An 18,920-nucleotide genomic window follows, 5' to 3' on the forward strand; every position below is an offset into this window, starting at 1 on the left:
CTTGGATTCAGGAAGATCCTTGCTGTCTGTATGATTTTACTGAAATGGAATTTTGCAGTAGTTATGATTTAGGTGAAATAATAATCTGGAAGTGTAGTATGGTGGTGGGGGTTGACATAATTATCTGCCAATGATCAGAATGTTGCAGATGTGTCTTGTGTGCCTGAATCTTACATACTCCATCTGTATAATGTGCAGCTTTGAGCAAACCACTTATTCAAACATGTTACTGAATTACCACAACAGACAGCTGCCTTTATTTTGGTTTTGCCTAGTTAATAAAAGGCTAAAAAAAGTTTTGATTTGGGTAGGATGGCAGAACAGAAGAGCTCCAAAGAGAGTGGGAAAGGACTGGGAAGGAGGCTGCTGAATATTTCTCCAGCAGTATCAATAGTTAACTCTGCTCTCTTTGAATCATAATTTTCCCTGCTGTAGTATTCTTACTGATATGGATGTCAAAAGATACAGCTTGGTACTGGAACTGAAGAGGATGTCACTATAAGACCAAAATCCAATGATTTTTGGTAACTGTTGCATTGATAAATGGTCTTAATCCCAAGCATCTTTGCTGTAGGAATCCTCTGTGTACAATTGTTTGTTTTTTTTTTTTTTTTTGTTTTTGTTTTTGTGCTGGGACTGAGAAAGCATGGTATTTTCCAGCCCTGCATTCCTGGCTGAAGCTTATAAGTAGATTAAAATATGATATATAAGTATTCCAATCTTTTAAGCAGTCAGGCTCAGGGAAATACATTAGTTATGTTTAAATCTTCTTTACTTTGTTACCAAGAGAAAAAAAAAGGAAACAGTTCCTACAGGTATATTTGGTATAAAAATAACAGCAAAAAAAGATGTTTTTCCTAAAGTCTGTAAAGTGTAATGTAGCCTTAACACTAGCATGTCATGCTGAATTGTTTTATGAGAGTGGGGGAGGGACTGAAAGTAGGATGCATAAGAGATCTGTGAAAAAGGAAGCAGAGAAGTTGTTTACTGTAAGGTGGGATGGGCCCTTCTCATTTGAATGCAAATGCCATTTGGAGCAGGCAGTACTTCCTGACGTCAGGCAAGACCTTGGTAAACTGTTACTACCAGCACCTGGTGACACTGCTCTTTAATCATGTGTGACAGAGAGACATCAAGAGGAGCCTGTGTAGTGTAGAGAGTAAGCCAAAAAGCAGTCAAACTAACCTGTTCCCAGGGTGGGGTAAGGGTGAAATAAGGATGTCGTCATAGCAGTGCTGTACCCTCTGTCAGCATGTATGTGAGTTACCTTTTGGAAAAAGAAACCAGCATGTACCCTGGATCTCTACGTCGCCCTGGCATTAACCTGCCTCCACAGAATTTTGCTTCTGCTGCACAATATTCTGACTACAATGGATATCATCAAGTGCCAAATGTAGATTGCCACCACAGTCAGCCTTCAGGGGTATGGGGGTCTGCGTATGGCCCCCCTAGGGATGATTGGAATACTTATGCTGCGGGACCATCTGGTACTACATCTGCAAACCCCTCTCCTGGGCAGGTAGTGCCATACAGTCCCCCTGATTATGGCTCCATGCACTCAGCTGGACCTGGGATTTTATCTCATGTTGATACAATAAATGGGAACCAGATTTCACCTAGCAATGAAAGGCATGAGTCCTATGACTGGATGAGAAAAACAGCACAGTCCATTTCAACAGGTAAACATCTTCTAATTGTGCAGTTGGTGTTAATGCTGATGTACGCTGTGTATATTTTCACTTTCTAGAAATCTTTCATGGAGCATTTCAACTAAAACTGGTCACTTTCTTATGGCATTGGCCTGTCTGATTTGAAAATGTATTATTCTTGTTTCTATTTCCATAATTACAGGTGGCTTGCACCCTTAAAAAAGGAAACCATGTCTCAGTGGGCATGGGCATTTGCTGAATCAATAAAACAAAAATTTTAATTGTGGCACAGGCATTTATAAACCAAGCCCCAACGTACTAGTGTCTTGTGACTCAAAATGTAGACATTGTAGTAAGTGGAGTGTGGTGTTTTTGGTTGTAACAGCCTTCACAAATCCATGCATACTATTGAGAGGACTTTTGTTAAGAAAGATTCTGGGCAGTGACCTTAATTATTTCACTGTAAAAAGTGAAGGCTTTCTCTTAAGTGTCCATCCATATCTGAGAATGTATTATTTTGCACAAGTGAAGCTTTTAAAGGATGTGAGCCAAACAAACTTTCTACAACTTAAATTTATAACAGGAAAATGTAACAGAAAATATTTGTTCAGAGTGCCATAGCATCCAGAACTGTTCCATTTTAATGAAAGTAGTAAGTAAAAGAAAATCAAACTAAAGTGAGAAAAATGTATATTTTTTTACCTGTGCAGCAGTAATGTACATACTTTGTATCGATTTTAAAATGAGATCACTAACTCCTTTTAGCAGGCCAAAATCTAAAGAATGTGCTTCACTATAAATGTCACAAAATATATTTATATGACGGGTCTGTAGTTATTGGCAGGGCTTGATCTATAAAGGAGGTACAAAGCAACTGTCATAACCTACCATTTCCTGTGTGTTACTTTGGCCTTGCAAACTGTGTGTGTGTGTGTGTGTGTGTGTGTGTGTGTGTGTGTGTGTGTGTGTGTGTGTGTGTGTGTGTGTGTGTAATGTTACGGTGTAATGTGATCATGGCAATGGTTTACTTAGCAACACCTTGGAATAGATACAAATTTTGTCAGTTTTCTTCTGAGTTGTACAACCCCTTGAAGCAGGTACTTACATTTAGAAAATGTAGAGTTTTTTTTCCATCTTGTCTAAGTTTTAGTCATCACATAATTACTTCTAGTTGTGTGTAATCGCCTGTTGTAGTTGTGTATATGGATTACATTTTTATTGTAGTAAATGGAAAGAAGGTACACAACACAAGGTAGATCTTGCTTAGCAATTATTTACTGTGGAAGTTGTCAAAGTTAATATTTACAAAGAGTACTTTAACATGTTCTTCATAAAACACAGCTGATATAAAACTTTTGAGGTGTGTAGTGTTCAGTAACTGTAATGTTTGCATGTAATGTTTTGAGTGTACAGCAGAAAGGATATGTTTTAGAAAGTTGGCTAGAAAAATAAACATGAAGGTAGTTCTTGTTTTCAGGTAGGACTCACGGCTATAGAAAGGTTTAAAAGAATTGCTCAGGGTAATTCAGTGCAGGATAGTAGTGGTTTTCCAGCTCTGACTTACCAAGTCCTGCAGGTCTAATAAAAAGTGAAACTGAAAGAAATACAGATGGTAGCTTCTCATACGCATGCAAGAATGCCTTCTGCATAACTGTAATTTTAAAGCTAATTTCTAAGGTTTTAAATATTGCTTCATTAGGAACTCCCACAATATAGTATTGTTATTTATTTTGTAGTCATAATTCGAAAGGCTGTGTAAAAATAATCCTTTAATCATTTTTCTGTAAGTTTTCAAACATGATCCATTGCATGAAAAGGTTGCATACAATGTGACCTATCAAAACACAGTTGATTCAGCTTATGTTCAGCAATCTTAATTTTCACAGATGACTGGTTTTCTATTATTTCACAGACAAAATACACATGAACCAAAAGCTTGGTAAATTTAGGAAAATCCCAAGTAACTTAATAATTTTTGTTTTGACTTTTTTGTAGTAAGGTGGTTATTGCATTGTTGGGGGTGTTAGTCAAATGAGATTGTGTTCTCAATAAAAATAGTGTATTTCTAGTCTGAATTCACCAGGCTGATCTATTTTTGTTGTCTTCTGCAGGTATGAATTTTCACATTTTAAATAACTTTTTTATTATTTTGAAAAAGTTGGTTTTTAATTCACTTAAAAATACAAATTATTAAAAATATAAATGAATGTTTGCAATGTTAAGGCAGTAGTGATTGTGTATTCAGATAATGGTATGTCTCCATATAAATCCAAATTCTCCATAACAAAAGTGAGCAGCATTTCCTTATGGGTACAGCTGTACATCAATTGTTTTGGGATTCCTTTCTCTTTTTTCAGAGTACCAATTAACATTGTTTTATTACAAGTGCCAATATACAAATCCCTTCTAAAAAATCCATGTTTTGGTTAATGCTGACTTTTGCCAGAAAGTATAACACCATTTTTTGCCAGAAAGTGCAACACCATTTCCAACAACATTGAAAAAAGAAGTTAAAGACCAAAGACATGCATCTGGAGCATTTCTTCCCGGGCCTCCCTGAAAACAGGCTCTGTGGAACTTAGTCGGACATTCCCGGTCAACAAATGTTAAATAAATAAAAAAAAAATAAAAATACTTGGAGAAGAGTAATACTTTTGCAATGACACTTTATAGAAGCTATAACACTGTGTTACAGAATGAAAAAGTCTGCATTTCTGTGACAAAAATGAAACCTCCATATATTTTGCCCAGTACTTGAGTTCTAGAGCCTGAAGGTTCTGAGTTTAAGTTAAATAAGGAGGCTCATAATAGTTGAGGCTGACTACATGGGTGTTTTTCAAAATATACTCAGCAAGAAAATAAAAGAGAAAGAGAGAGACAACTTAACTCATGCTAAGTTGATACTTTCTGTGTTTGCAGAGCGAGTTCTTAAAAGTCTGTATGATGAGTTTAAAGGCAGTCTTACAGTAGACATTTGTCTAGATTCATGGGGAGTAGGACCTGCAGATTTCCAAATCCTCCCACCCCCAGTACTACTAAAGTTAAAATAACCAACAGCAAAGGTGTGTGCTTTACAGGGGTTTGGAAGAACGGGAGGTCATCCCCCTTATATACCTTGTAAGTAAGTCCACATGGAGGAGTTTAATGCATCTGTGTTTTATAAGTAAAGAAAGTTAGCAATACTTGGATTGCATTTCTGGATGTTTAACACAATCTTTGGTAAAATCTGTTGACAGTACAACTTTTCTGTTTTCTTAAGTGCGTCTGAGATACAAAAAATAATAAATCTTATGTATATGTTTGATATACAAAAAATAATAAAGCTGCAGAATGCAAAAAAAATCAAAAAATGCAGTTGCAAAAGAGAATGCAAATATGTATTGCATAAACATTTTATATGTTTACATTAAATCTTACTTAAACAGACATTGCTACAGGACGGATTGAATCTGATAATGGTCCATGCGGGTCTATGAGTTAGCTACCCTGGTTAAAAGATACAACGAAACAGAGCAGTATTTCTTGTTATACTAATGTGTCCAGTCACTATGTTTTAGGTAATTAATATGAACAAGATGCTGTTGTTATTTCACTGTTGTATGTCTTATTAAAGATTTAGCACTATGTTCGCATTCTGTTTGTATTACACGTGAAGTATTTTTTTCCTGGGCCATCACTGAAAGGAGGTCAGTGCTTGTTTAGTTGACCTAACCCTTTAGACAAAAGAAGGGGAAGTAGGTAAACAATCATGCAAGCAAACAGAAGTAAAGTAAAATCATATGGTCCACTTTAAACCTGGCCAAAATCTGCAGTTAGCCCAAGGCAGCTGAGCCAGTGATGGTAAAATCTGCCATCTGATCCACCCAATTCTGCACAAAAACTGCAACTATACCCATCCAAGTCCACTTTCCCTTTACACTACTTTTTTCATATATTCAAGTAACCTTTGGACCCCTAAGAAGATAGGTTAAGTGTAACAAATTAGTAGTAACTTATGCTTATAAAACTTTCTGTAAATATAATACTGTTGCAGTCAGACAAAGAAGATAATCACTAATGTAGTAACATGGTAATGGTTGGCGGTAATTAGAATTATGTGCTACCTTCACCTGACTAGGTGAAAAGCATACTCTTCCTTAGTTAACCATATCAATGTTTCCATTCTACCTTTGGTACTGGGATGAATGCCATGTTCCTTTCCACACTGAAGTACCAAGTTAGGATACCTAAGTAATCAAACACTGCAAAATAAGTAGCCCTGAAAATTAATGTTGAAACATCTGCTGTATTGAAAGAGCTCATTTCCAGGTGCCTAATGAGTACAGACTGCAGTACAGATCGCCTTTAAAGTGAATGCTGCACCATTTTTTGTTAAAATAGCTTACATAAAATAATCAGTGTACCTGCTTTAGCTGAAAAGGGAGTAATTTTACATATTCATTCCTAAGAGCAACTACTTTCCATTTTACAGCACAAACCTTTCATCTGTAGGCTTCCTTGAGTTTTGGTCCATGTTAGCTATCCTGGTGAAATGTCTGTTAAAACAGCTCACAAATGAAAATCAGTGTTACTGCTTTAGCTGATTTTTTTATTAGAAGTTTTCCTGGAGTATTAGTATATCACATAGACTCTAGGTACAAGAAAGGCAAAGGTATCCTTTCTGTTTCGAAGGACCAGAAACATAGACTAAGGGTTGCTGGGCCTGGGAAGGATCATGGGGTCTTGCTCTGGCATCCTTAGCCAGAACTAGAGAAATCGGTAGTCTCCAAGTGTAGTACCTCGCACTCAGTTCTGTGCAGCTTTGGGCATGGAGTGGGTGTAACGTACATGATTGGCAGGGGAAATAGTATGAGTGACAGTCACTGCTACTTTGCATCCTGTGAGGTACTACACTTGGAGATTACCTTAGTAAACATGTCAACACAAACGAGACATAAAAGCATTAAAAAGCGCAGCTAGGGTAGTTGTAGGCATCAGTTTATGTCCCGATCCCTGCACTATTAACATCATATATTCTCCAGAGAAGTATACTAGCTAGTTCTCAGACATGTACAATGAATGTACTGGTAGTTTGACTGTTTAACATAATACTTTAGGCACAGGATAGTCGATTTTCTTGGCGTCGTTCATGTTGTTTTGTTAGGTGAGATTTATTTACTGACTTGCTGGGTGGTGTCATTGTATTGGGGTTTGGAGAGGTGGTTAAATGCTGCTACATTTAGTATGCCGTGGTAGTGTTTGACTGACTTGAGATGAGTCCATAGTGGTATGTGTTTACTAAAAAACACGTAAAGAGATGATCTAGGGGATATTTTCATTCACAGCTTTGGCTGTTAATCGTTATATTGAGTTGCTGGTAGTGTGATGCTCACGCTTTTGTTGGGTGGGTTTCTTAGGATGAGGCTGTATATTAAATAGGAGCTGTCTGATTTTGTTTATTACTTAATCAGAGCACACATCTGTATGAGGAACGTTTCTCGTGTTGAGTGTTAAAAAAAGTCAAATGTTTCTCGCAGTTCCACACCAATGGGTTTGTCTTACAGTGTTAATGGTTTTTAACCAATATCTGTAGTAAATCTGTAATAAATATTCATGCGGGCTTGGGCTGGAGGCGTGTTCGGGGCAAGATTTGCTACTGCGCATCCTGCGAGGTACTACACTTGGAGATTACCGAGAAATTCACCTGTCCCTAGAGAACTCAAAACAGTAGAAGACAGTCAAAGCTGTGTGGGCCACAAGGGTCTTTGATCAAATTCTAGCAGTTGTGTAGTATGCACTATGAAAATAACTTTGGTTATTACAGGACAAGAAAGAAGACACAAATTATTGAATTAATCCAAAAGAAAACCTTCCCAAACAATGATAAGAATGCCCTTTTTAAAAAATAATGTTAATGTTCCCAGACTACTGCAGTTCTACAGTTACAGTATTAAAGAGCTATTCAATTATCACATTCAGATTAAATTGTGGCTTTATGTTGCTGTAATGTAAAATTTTACAATTTTCTCAGGACTTTATAACTAGCATGGTGATGCAGTGTTCTCGCAACTGTTCCCAAAACATGGAACAATAAATGAGGTACCTGTAATTCCCAAATTATTTTGCCCCAACCCCTCTGCCACTCCTACAGTTTACAATTGTAAGTCTAATATCTGTTACCTATACAAGGCTGTCATGCTAACCCTAATTTGTATTTTTTCTATTAAAAAAATGTTGCATTTCACAATTCTACATGATACTATTTGAAACATGACATTAATGAAAATTAAATTCTGATAGCTTTTTTTGGGAGGGGGGGCTCCCCCATCCCTCATGCAAGAGGCTTTGCCCTTTGTACCCCCCATTCTTATTCTTACCTCTCACTGACTGCTGATCAAATGTAAGAATCCCCTTCTGTGAATGTTTGATTAAGACAGTCTTTCATGAAGAAGTCTAAGCTGTAGTTTTTCAAAATGATTCCTCTAGTAATAAACTTTCCTTTCATAATTCTTTCTTTTTTGTTTCCTGTTCTTAAATTTTTCACTGTTTCTAAATTTCATCTTCACTTTTTCACAGCAAAATATCCCCTTTACACTTAGCTACACTCCTCTTCAATAAGATCGGGATTTGTGTTAGTCATTTACTTTTCCCCTTAACTAGTCCACTCCTCCCCCGATGCAGTAGACCACTGTGTTTGAAACCCATTCCAGAAGAATCGCCCTTGATCCACCGTATTTTCACTCTGGTTTAGGAGAAACTGGTCCTGTTGATTTATCACATGTCACAATGGATAATGAACAAAACATTCAGATGTGGTAACTATCTGAATGTTTTTTAGCAAGTGATTTTTTTATGGGTGCAAAATCATAGGTGATGGCATCTTAAGGGTGATTCTTTTGAACATATATTTTATTTTTGTTTATTTATGGGTGCAAAATCATAGGTACTGGCATCTTAAGGTTGATTGTTTTGAACATATTTCTTATTTTATTTTTATTTATTTATTTTACATTTGTTTACCAGGATGGCCCGACTGGGACTGTGTCCATTTTCAGTAGAGGCCCGGGGAGAAAAGCTCCAGTCTAAGTTTACATCCAAATTATCACAACAAGTAATAGAAATTATAAACAAAATTGACAAACAAATGAGTGTTAACACATTTACAAGATAAAAATGTAAAAACAAAAATATATATATAGTATCAAATAGAACAAGACTTTAAACACTTGAATATAGACAAATATATGGTTGAATTTGTATATGTGGAAGAACATAACATTAGTTAGGAAATTAAGCAGGGAGAATCACTTGAGCAAAGTAGTGCATATTTAGTAATACTTCCGTGGTAAGAGTTGCAGCTAGGAATGTAACTACTTATAGAGAGGCAGTGTTGTTAGAAGGGATATGTTAACAGAGTTAGTACTACAGCCAAATTGTATAAGTAATGCTAAGTTAACAATTAACCTGGAGTGTTACATGTGCAAAGCTAGGGTTCAAATAAGTGTCTTTTGAGGGATATTTTGAAATGATAGCTTATGGGTCTAATACTATGTGGAAGGGTATTCCAATTTTTAGCAGCTAAGTTCGAGTAAAGAGAATTGCCTGCTGTATTGGATACTTTGGTTACTTGGAGTAAGCCTTTGTTAGGCGATCAAAGAGTATGAATGTTAGAATACGGTTGTAGAAGGTTTTTAGGGACGGTACGTTGTCAGGATTGTGCATTATTTTGTGAGCCATTATTAACTGGTTATAATTCAAAATATGAGGTAGTTCCTTCCAACCAAGAAAGATTTTTTTAGGCATTGACAGTGATGGGTTGAATGTGTGTCAGTCCCCTAGCTAATTATTTGTTCTCATTTCTAAGCACTCACTTTCTACTGCAAATTAACCATTTCACATTTGATAATCTTAAGTCACACTTGGTACTTTTAACGTCTTCCAAAATCCAGTGTCCATTCCCATTTGGTACCACCTTGCATCTTAATTTGCAGCCTACTCACTTCCTGCATTTTTTTTTCATCCTCCACTTGTCAAGCAACTATCCCTGCAACGTCCTGTCTGTGTTTTGTAATAGTTGCCTAATTCCGTAGGTGTAGTACGCCTAATACAAATAAAGTCATTTGCTTATAGGCTCATAGGTTCATAGGTTGATACTAGGCTATATGCCCCTAGGGCATTTATAAGCCTAGCCAGAGTGTGTTTGGCTTTCGCCACCCTTTTAGATTAGTCGACTGTGCCTCTGTATAGTAGGTCACAGAAGGTAGCCCGTTTAAGGTTAGTTTACTGTACCTCTGTCAAGCAGGGGCACAGAAGAGATTCAAGGGGTAAATTTACGATCTCCCATCCACTCGTCAAGATTTCTCTTGAAGAGGGTCAGTGAGGGGCTCTGCCTAACATGGATTGGGATTTTGTTCCAGAGTGAGGGGAGCCTCTGAGATTTGAATCTGTCCCTCCAGCATGTCCTATTTATTTCTGTGCTGAGGTTCAAGTCCCTGGAGCATGTAGCTCTAAGGGATTTGGATTTCCTGAGGTGAAGCATGTCCATTAATTCTGGGTTGGACATGGCTTTATACATCAGACACAGATTGCCTCTGAGTAGGTGGTACGCAACTGAGTAGAGCTGGAGTTTCTTTAGCCAAACTGCATAGGGCATCTGTTTGAGTCCCTTGATCCTCTTGGTGAGGTACTTTTGGGGTCTTTCCAGTTGCTGCAGGTGTCGGGTAAGGTACATCCCAAATGGGGCATTGTATTCAATTATGGGCCTGATAAGTGATGAGTAGAGGGGCACAATGACCTCTCTTGATCTAGATGTGAACCCTTTTGTGATAAGGTGGGCTATATAAAAGGTCTTTCTAACCACTTTGGCAAAGTGATTGTCAAAGGAGAGATTGCGATCTACTTGGTACTTTAGTACTTATACTAGATAAGTAAAATAATTTACTTTATATTATATAAGTAATTAACACCTTGTGGTCTTGCTGTTTTTGCTATTTAAATGACTGTTTTTACAATGTTGTGCCTTGTACTTTTTAACATCTACTAGCTAAATGAGTGCTCAACAATGGAGTGCAAGCTACTTATAGTTAAATGATTGTTCTAAAAGTCTGGCATCTATGTCAATTGTCATGCCTTTTTATGTACGATAACTAATCTGTTATGTAAAATGATTTACTGTGCTATACATTTTTTTCTGGAAAAGTTCTCACATGCTTCTCCTATAAATAGGATTCCACTTACTGGGCAGATGTCCTGCTGTCCAGATTTTCACCTCATATCATTGGTCTCTTCCTCATAAAATTTGTGGTTTCCTCACAAATGATTGCAGTCACTAAATGTTGACATAAAATTGAGTTTTGGACTTCATGTCTTTCAGAAAATGCACCCTAACATTAGCAACTTAAGTTTGTAACAGTAATTTTTAAAATCTGTCCCTATTTTGTTCACCCCCCATCCCATTATTTTAGGATTTATTCAGATTTCTTGTGTTAAGAAGCTGAGAGGTATGTTAGTGCGACTTTTCTGGTTAACAAACAAGTAATTATAGATAAATAATTAAGTAAGATGAATATCTGACATAATCCAAGAGTAGGATCCAGTATCCCAGAGGATTCACGCTGGAGGTGTAATGGTGCTCGAGGCACTAATGCATCTACAATTCATTGGCAAGAGAAGTGGACAACAGCAAAGTAAGACGAAAGCTTCACATGCACAAGTATGATGTATGTTACCTGTTTATTCAGTTGGATAACCCCCCCCCCCTGGTTCAAAGGCTGTTGTAGATAGTCTTTTTGTTCCAGAATATAATCCATTAAAGTAAAATATCATTGAGAGGGGGAGAAGAAGCATAATATACAGTGAAATCCCATTTGAACATGAAGCAAATGTGCAAACTGCATCCAGACATCTTCCAAAGGACAGAAACGAACCTCAAACCCTGAGGGCGAGAGACAGCAGTACTAACCACTGTGCTACAATGCTGTCTCCACTGTGAGACACTCTTATCAATGACATACTGTATTATGATAGGAATTCTCTGGTATGTTAAGGGTACAAGTTATGCATTTCCTAGGAGCATCAACAAGGGAGTATATGCATTTCTGAGGAGGGACCTTCAGAAAGAGGGTGGAGGGTTCACAGTTGTTAATCAGAAATGTGTGGGAAGTAGCAAACCTCGTCAAAACCCTGCCCATGACTGGTTTATGGAGCATCCAAAGTTTAAGCTTCAGGAGGGGAAGCAGGCAGAGTTTTAGGTTTAGGGAGCAATCGGGAGTTTGGGTTTATGGAGGCGAGAGGGATTTTACATTTAGGAAGCAACGGGGAAACATCAAGGGAGAAGGGAGTCCTAGGTTTAGGGGACTTTAGGGTTAGGATCAGGGTTCTGGTAGGGCTACATTGTCTATAATATTTTGTACGGTGGTACATCCAGAGGGTACAAGACTAAATTATAGCCATTACATTTGTAGTCCTGTTCATTATTCATTATACAGGAAAAGGGCTATCCAGTACAACAGTTCACTATGAGGGGGTCGTGTATAGTATTTTCACAGGGGAAAGGATCCTAAAATAACTTGAAAAAAATAAAGCTGGACAAAGCTGTTGGGTTTGATGGGATTCACACGGGAACTAAACAAGCTAAATGAACTGGTAATAACCCTAACTACACTTTTTACACAAGTCACAGGAGGGGACTTGATTCCTAGACTCGAGCTGAAAATTGTCAAATTTGCAGTTCTCAGCTTTATTTATTTAGGTATTTGCTTTCTTGCTTATTTATTTATGCTGAGTAGAGTAGACCCAAGAGCCATCTTTAGCTATGATTTTTTTTATACTGAATACTTTTCAAAATAAGGTACATTAAACACTGCAGAAGAAGGGGTGTACTGTGAATAATCACATTTCATTTAATTTATACTCAGTTATTTCATAGGTTCATAGGTAGGTACTAGGCTGTCAGCCCTAGGGCCTATATAAGCCTAGCCAAAAAGGTACCCTGGCTTTTGCCACCCAAGAAAATTATTTCCTTGTGCTCCTGTCGAGCAGAGCCACAGAGGTGATCCCCGGGGTGAATTTCCTATTTCCCATCCAATTATCAAGATTTTTCTTGAAGAGTGCTAATGAGGAGCTTTGTTTGATATAGATAGGCAGTTTGTTCCAGAATATGGGAAGTCTCTGGGACAGGAATCTATCCCTCCAGCATGTTCTGTTTATTGTGGTGACAAAGCTTAGGTCCCTAGAGCATGTAGCTCAGAGGGATTGGGATTTCTTTAAGTGGAGCATGTCCAACAGCTCTGGGTTTGACATAGCTTTGTATTTTAGGCAGAGATCGCCTCTGAGCAGGCGATATATGACAGAGTAAAGCTGGAGTTTTTTGAGACGGTCTGCGTAGGGCATCTGTTTGAGGCCAGTAATCCTCTTTGTGAGGTATTTCTGTGGCCTTTCCAGTTGTTGTAGATGTCTTGTGAGGTACATACCAAAAGGGGCATTGTACTCTATAATGGGTCTAATGAGTGATGAGTAGAGGGGAACAATGACCTCTTTTTTCCTGGGTGAGAAACCTTTTGTCATGAGGTCTTACACGTAGAAGGATTTCCTGACTACTGTGGTGATGTAATTATCAAAGGAGAGACTACTGTCCACCTGTGTCCCAAAGTCTCTTATTACACTTTTGGTGTTAAGTAGACTACCACCTATGTGGTATCTCATGGGTACAGAGGTTTTAGCAAAGGGGATGACAATGCACTTTTTAACATTGAGCTTGAGGCCATGGCTTTGACACCAGGCATCTGTCTCAGTGAGGCCCTTTTGTAAGATGTCCACATCGTTGAGCACAAAACATCTAAAACATTGGGAAGTCACTATTCAAAATGGCAAAACTGCCAAGATAACAAAAGGCAAAAACAAAAGTAAGCCCCCCCGTACACCGTAAAAGTATAATCGGTAATAATGTCCACTTTATCCATGTTCCAAACAATCATCTACCAGTACGATTACAGTACCAGAATATAATGAGGGACTGAACTGACAAGTGTACTGTAGTGTTTCTAAACTGCATAGTGTGTGCATGGAATAACTGGGGCTTTTCTCCCTAGTCCAGCTGAAAGGGGGCAGTTGTGTCCATCCAGATTTCCCTTGTCAACTAATGTAAAATAAATATATAAGATTCATAAAATTGCCAGCACTGGATCAGAAATTAGTTGCTGCTTCTTCTTTCGGCTGCTCCCCTTAGGGGTCGCCACAGCGGATCATCTGTTTCCATTTCTTTCTGTCCTCTGCATCTTGCTCTGTCACACCAACCTCCTGCATGTCCTCTCTCACCACATCCATAAACTTTATCTTAGGCCTTCCTCTTTTCCTGTTACCTGGCAGCTTCATCCTTAGCATCTTTTTCCCAATATACTCTATATCCCTCCTCAGCACATGTCCAAACCAGTGTAATCTTGCCTGTTTGGCTTTGTCTCCAAACCTTCCAACCTGGGCTGACCCTCTAATATACTTATCACATATACTTATTGGATCAGAAATTAGTTGCTGATGTGGGAAAATTACATTTAGTTGTGGAACAGGTTGATACAAAAGAAAGTACTAGAGGAGCGAGAAGACACATAGCAGGAAGTACTGGAAGAGTGAGAAGACACATAGCAGGAAGTACTAAACGTATGAGAAGACACATAGCAGGAAGTACGTAGCAGGAAGTACTGGAAGAGTGAGAAGACACATAGCAGGAAGTACTAAAAGTATGAGAAGACACATAGCAGGAAGTACTAGAAGAGTGAGAAGACATAGCAGGAAGTACTAAAAGAGTGAGAAGACATGTAGCAGGAAGTACTAGAAGAGTGAGAAGACACATAGCAGGAAGTACTAAAAGAATGAGAAGACACGTAGCAGGAAATACTAGAAGACTGAGAAGACACGTAGCAGGAAGTACTAGAAGAGTGAGAAGACGCATAGCAGGATTAGAGATAATATAATGTGTCTGTTTAAATTCAGTTCCAAAAATGCAAAATGTGTCTGAGAAACAGACAAATGATGAGTAGTACAAGTAACAGAAGAAGAAATGGCACAGAGTAATTTTTATAAAATGACCTAAAGCCAAGCAACCAGTGTGAATCATCAGCTAAGGATGCTGGAGGGAATACCATTCTGTAGAGGAAGAAATATCACCAGTAGAACATGCAAGAAATCATCATTTTGAATCTCCCTAAGTTTTTACTCTTTCACATATACTCCAGAGTATAGATATAAACTACGCTTACCATTTTCTGCAAACTTCACTTTCCCCCTCATCCCATCACTTTACTGCATCATACATACCCACCAGAATTTTGAGTCTGCCAGTATTAACTTTGTAAACAAAATAAAAGCAGTAATTATGTTGATAATTCTATATTCGAAAACTCCATTGGGCCATAACTGGAGTCAGCTCCTGTCTATAATCATATGCTGCATCTGCAGAAATATCTTCAGAAAATTACTCCTCTTCACATCTGATCTTATTGACCCACATCTGACCTTACTGACCAATGCTCTTGTAACAAAGGTCGCACATTAGTGACAGTTGCCTTCATTTCTACTCGTCTGCTTGGTCTGTACAAAATGGTTCACAAAATATTAATTTTACTGTTTTTCTGAATTTTTTCTCATTATGTGGTCCTGCTCTCTTTTATATACCTAAATCTTCAGTTTTTGACAAGTTATACTGAGTGTTTGTACTCTGATGGTACTCATAAATTGTCCTACCACAGTTTTATTTATTGACAAAGTGTAAGAGATTATGTTCATTTTTTTGTCTGTATATGTTTGTATGACTGATAATTTCTGGTTATCAAAACATATACACATACTGAAGTATGTAAACATATTAGCATTTATCTTTATAGAAGGTTATTTGGTACTGGAGACCTCATTGAGGAAGTAAATACACTTGAAGTGATTTAAGAGTGAAGAGGACAAGTGCAGGTTTTAGTGATGAGTGAGTACTGTATTACATTGTAAATTACAAATATTAAAATACCAAATTTTCCACCAAATCAAAATTTCCTTTAGGTACCAGTAGCATGACCTCAGGGTTAGTATCCTCAGTATGTGAAGGATGCAGCTGTTTACATCCATCAAGTGATGCAGGCGGGTGGGGTCCCCTATACAAAGAATAGGTGTTACAAGGGAGGTGTGCACCCACACACTCTTACAAACTAAATATGCAAATAACATACAGTGCAAAAAAACAAGGTATATGAACCTTTGGTTAACTGACATAATAGTGCATATCTTGTGCTGTGATAATTCAGTAGGGAATAGGAAGTAATTCTAAAAGTAAATATTTCATTTTTTTAAATCATTATACACCTTAGTTAGGATAGAATAAGGTTGTTACCTTTTCAAAGCCCAGAGTGTGACATTTTAATGTAAACATGAGGTTTTCCAGGACAAATCATCCCACAGGCCAGTACAAAGAGCTGGATTTTAATGTCTTGCCAACATAAAAGCTCATTCTTATAAAATTCGAGTTGTTTGAACTATTCTGTGCAATGTGTATATGTTTAGATACAAAATAATTGGTTTATGCAGCTGTTAAGGAAACTTAGGAAATAATTTTGTCCTAAATCTCAAGACTTTTTTGCCATTTTCATGTCCCCTCCCGCCATGCCCATACAGGAACTGTCCTACATAAAGAGGGACAGATAATAACTCTTACATTTGTCTCATTTTGTCTCATTACATAATAAAAAAAATATCAGCTGACAAATATTTATCATATATTTAAAAACTTTTAACAGAAGCACTAGAAAATTTATCAAGGACAGAACTACTGTAATGCAAATTAGGTTACATTTGTTGACTCTTTCAAGTTTGCTGTAAATGAAGAACAGTTGAGGACATGTAAAAAGGCTTTTTAAAATTTTAGTTCTACATGCCTTTAAGTCCCAATAAGAAGGGTGACAAAAAGAGAAGAAAACACTAACCCACTTCTAATGCAAATTGAATTCTCTTGTAAACTGGTTGTGAGGTCTACTTTTTTCCTGAGCTACATTGTCTTGTTGGAAGGATTTTTTGAAGGCTATCTGTCATATTCAGCCAGAGGCCCCTTTTAACACTTGGCTTTGCTTTGATATGCAACTTTCGACTCTTCCTTGCTTCCCTTTCTTCAGGAGTTATACTGCGGAAAGGGTGACAATTTTCACAGCATATAAAGGGGTCCTTGTTTTATTATCTTTTGAGCTAAATGTCCTCTGCATTTTATTGCCAAGGTGAATAGGTTTGGCTGCTTTGCAAAACCAGTGGTCATATTAGTAAAGCTTGCTGGGGTCAATGGGGCACACTTGATGAAGGTTTAACTCTTTGCTGGAATACAAAATTTTAAATACCTCACCTTCACGCATTTAATTACCGGCCCTTTCACAACAACCCTCCCACAGAGACTCCCTGATGTCTTAAAAATACTTTGGTTTCTCAAAACTAATTCCAGCACAAACACACACACACACACACACACACACACACACACACACACACACACACATGTTTTGATTATATCTGTCAGTGTATATCTGTTTGTGATCTTATGTTTAGTACCCAAAGAAGAACTAAAAGTCAGAGTAAAGTATGCCTTGTTTGTAATTTCTATGTAACTGCACACTGTAAATGTTCAGATTACTAGTGTCAGCATTTAGAATGATGATAGTTATTTATATATGCATACATGTATTTATTTCATTTCATCTTTTAACTGTGAAGTTCCACATAGGCAGAACTTAGTACAATTCTTTGTGATCCAAATCCACTTCTTTATAAATAGGCTTTGGAACTCCCATGAGGCAAGAAAGTGAAAAGGGGAAAAGGTCAAATAATTTTAAATATATAATGTTACAGTAATATATATGTAACATTTTGCATTCCATTAATATTTACCTGTCATTCCTTTCATGGTGTTCATTATTCTTAATTCTGCATGAGCAAGTTATAAAAGACAAAGCACATTATTCAATGGAATTAAATGCCCAGATAAACAGTCTTCTTCACTTAATATATACAACATGAAGACTTCAGGTCTACATTCAGTGCTCCTTGTTTGAAAGATGAAAGGGAGACAGCATTTGTTTAGGGCCAGTAAATCAAACACCAGTGATCTGAACTTTTGAATCTGAAAAGAATCCATGATAAGATCTGCTTGTACTTCTTTGTGCAGAGCGTGTTCTCTCTTTAGCACCTCTATAGAGTTTGGGTAAGTACTTCAAGGGCCTTTGTTCTCCAGTTTGTCTCAAAACCTACATCAAAAATAACCTGGGAAGATCAGAAAAAAGGGTTGAACTATTCCACAAACTCATTAAGTTAGGTGCCGAAGAGAAACTTCAGGGGGAATGGTGCTGAAGAGAAACTTCAGAGGGAAAAGTTTTGTGTGTGTGTGTGTGTGTGTGTGTGTGTGTGTGTGTGTGTGTGTGTGTGTGTGTGTGTGTGTGTCTGTGTGTGTTTGTCTCTGTTAATTAATATATTATATATTTCCCACTGTTTTGTTGCATACAATGTTCTTGTTTATTTATTTATTTATTGAATGGCATTTTATTACCAGGAAAATCCAACTGGGTAGGAGGTGATTTTCCTTGGACCCCCAGGGAGAAAAGCCCCAAAGTATTACAAAACATTTTAAGAACAATAGTTTTACAGGCATTAAAAATAATATAAAAAAGAAATATAATTTAAATAATTGTATTAAATTAGACATAATATAAAAACATTGCTTAAGAGAAAATACAAGTTATATGGGGATGATTTAACAGTTAGTAAATTTTGAGCCTGTTTATAGGGAAATTAAAGGTAAGTTAGTACAATACAAACAGGAATTGCAATATAAAGCGAGACAAAAGTAGGCTTATGGAATATTTAGAGAATTAGAGATTTCTAAATTAGAGAACTGTCTTGTATAAGAGAAACCTTGTATAACATACCTCCATTCTTAACACACAATATTTTCTTTCACTTCAAAGATATACACAGATTAACTCATTTATTGTAAAACAAAGTATTACTGTAATTAAATATTTTTTTTTATTCACATTACCTTTTTTCTAATTTTAATAAATCAGAGAGCATTAAAGTTCTTTGAGGTGTATATGTGTGTGTGTATATATATATATATATATATATATATATATATATATATATATATATATCAGGCTAACTTGTTGTTTCCTGTGTTCCTTGAAAGAGTATGACCTCTTACATCTCAAACTCTTAGAACAAGAAATCTGGACAAAGACAAAAATAATGGGACAAAGGCCCAAAAATAAGGACAAATGT

At 37.0% G+C, this 18,920-nt stretch overlaps 1 protein-coding gene across 1 annotated transcript in view; it reads left to right on the plus strand.

The window, feature by feature from the left end:
- Positions 1-1,252: 1,252 nt before the first annotated feature.
- CDX4 (caudal type homeobox 4) overlaps positions 1,253-18,920 on the plus strand; it is a 29,072-nt gene continuing 11,404 nt past the window's right edge. The window contains exon 1 of the mRNA XM_044057586.1: positions 1,253-1,679. Within this exon, the coding sequence (XP_043913521.1) occupies positions 1,253-1,679 (427 nt within the window). The remainder of the gene's footprint in view (positions 1,680-18,920) is intronic.

The sequence above is a fragment of the Protopterus annectens genome, chromosome 15.part0, assembly GCF_019279795.1.
Source record: "Protopterus annectens isolate FY-2018-M chromosome 15.part0, PAN1.0, whole genome shotgun sequence".
Classification (NCBI taxonomy): Eukaryota; Metazoa; Chordata; order Ceratodontiformes; family Protopteridae; genus Protopterus; species Protopterus annectens.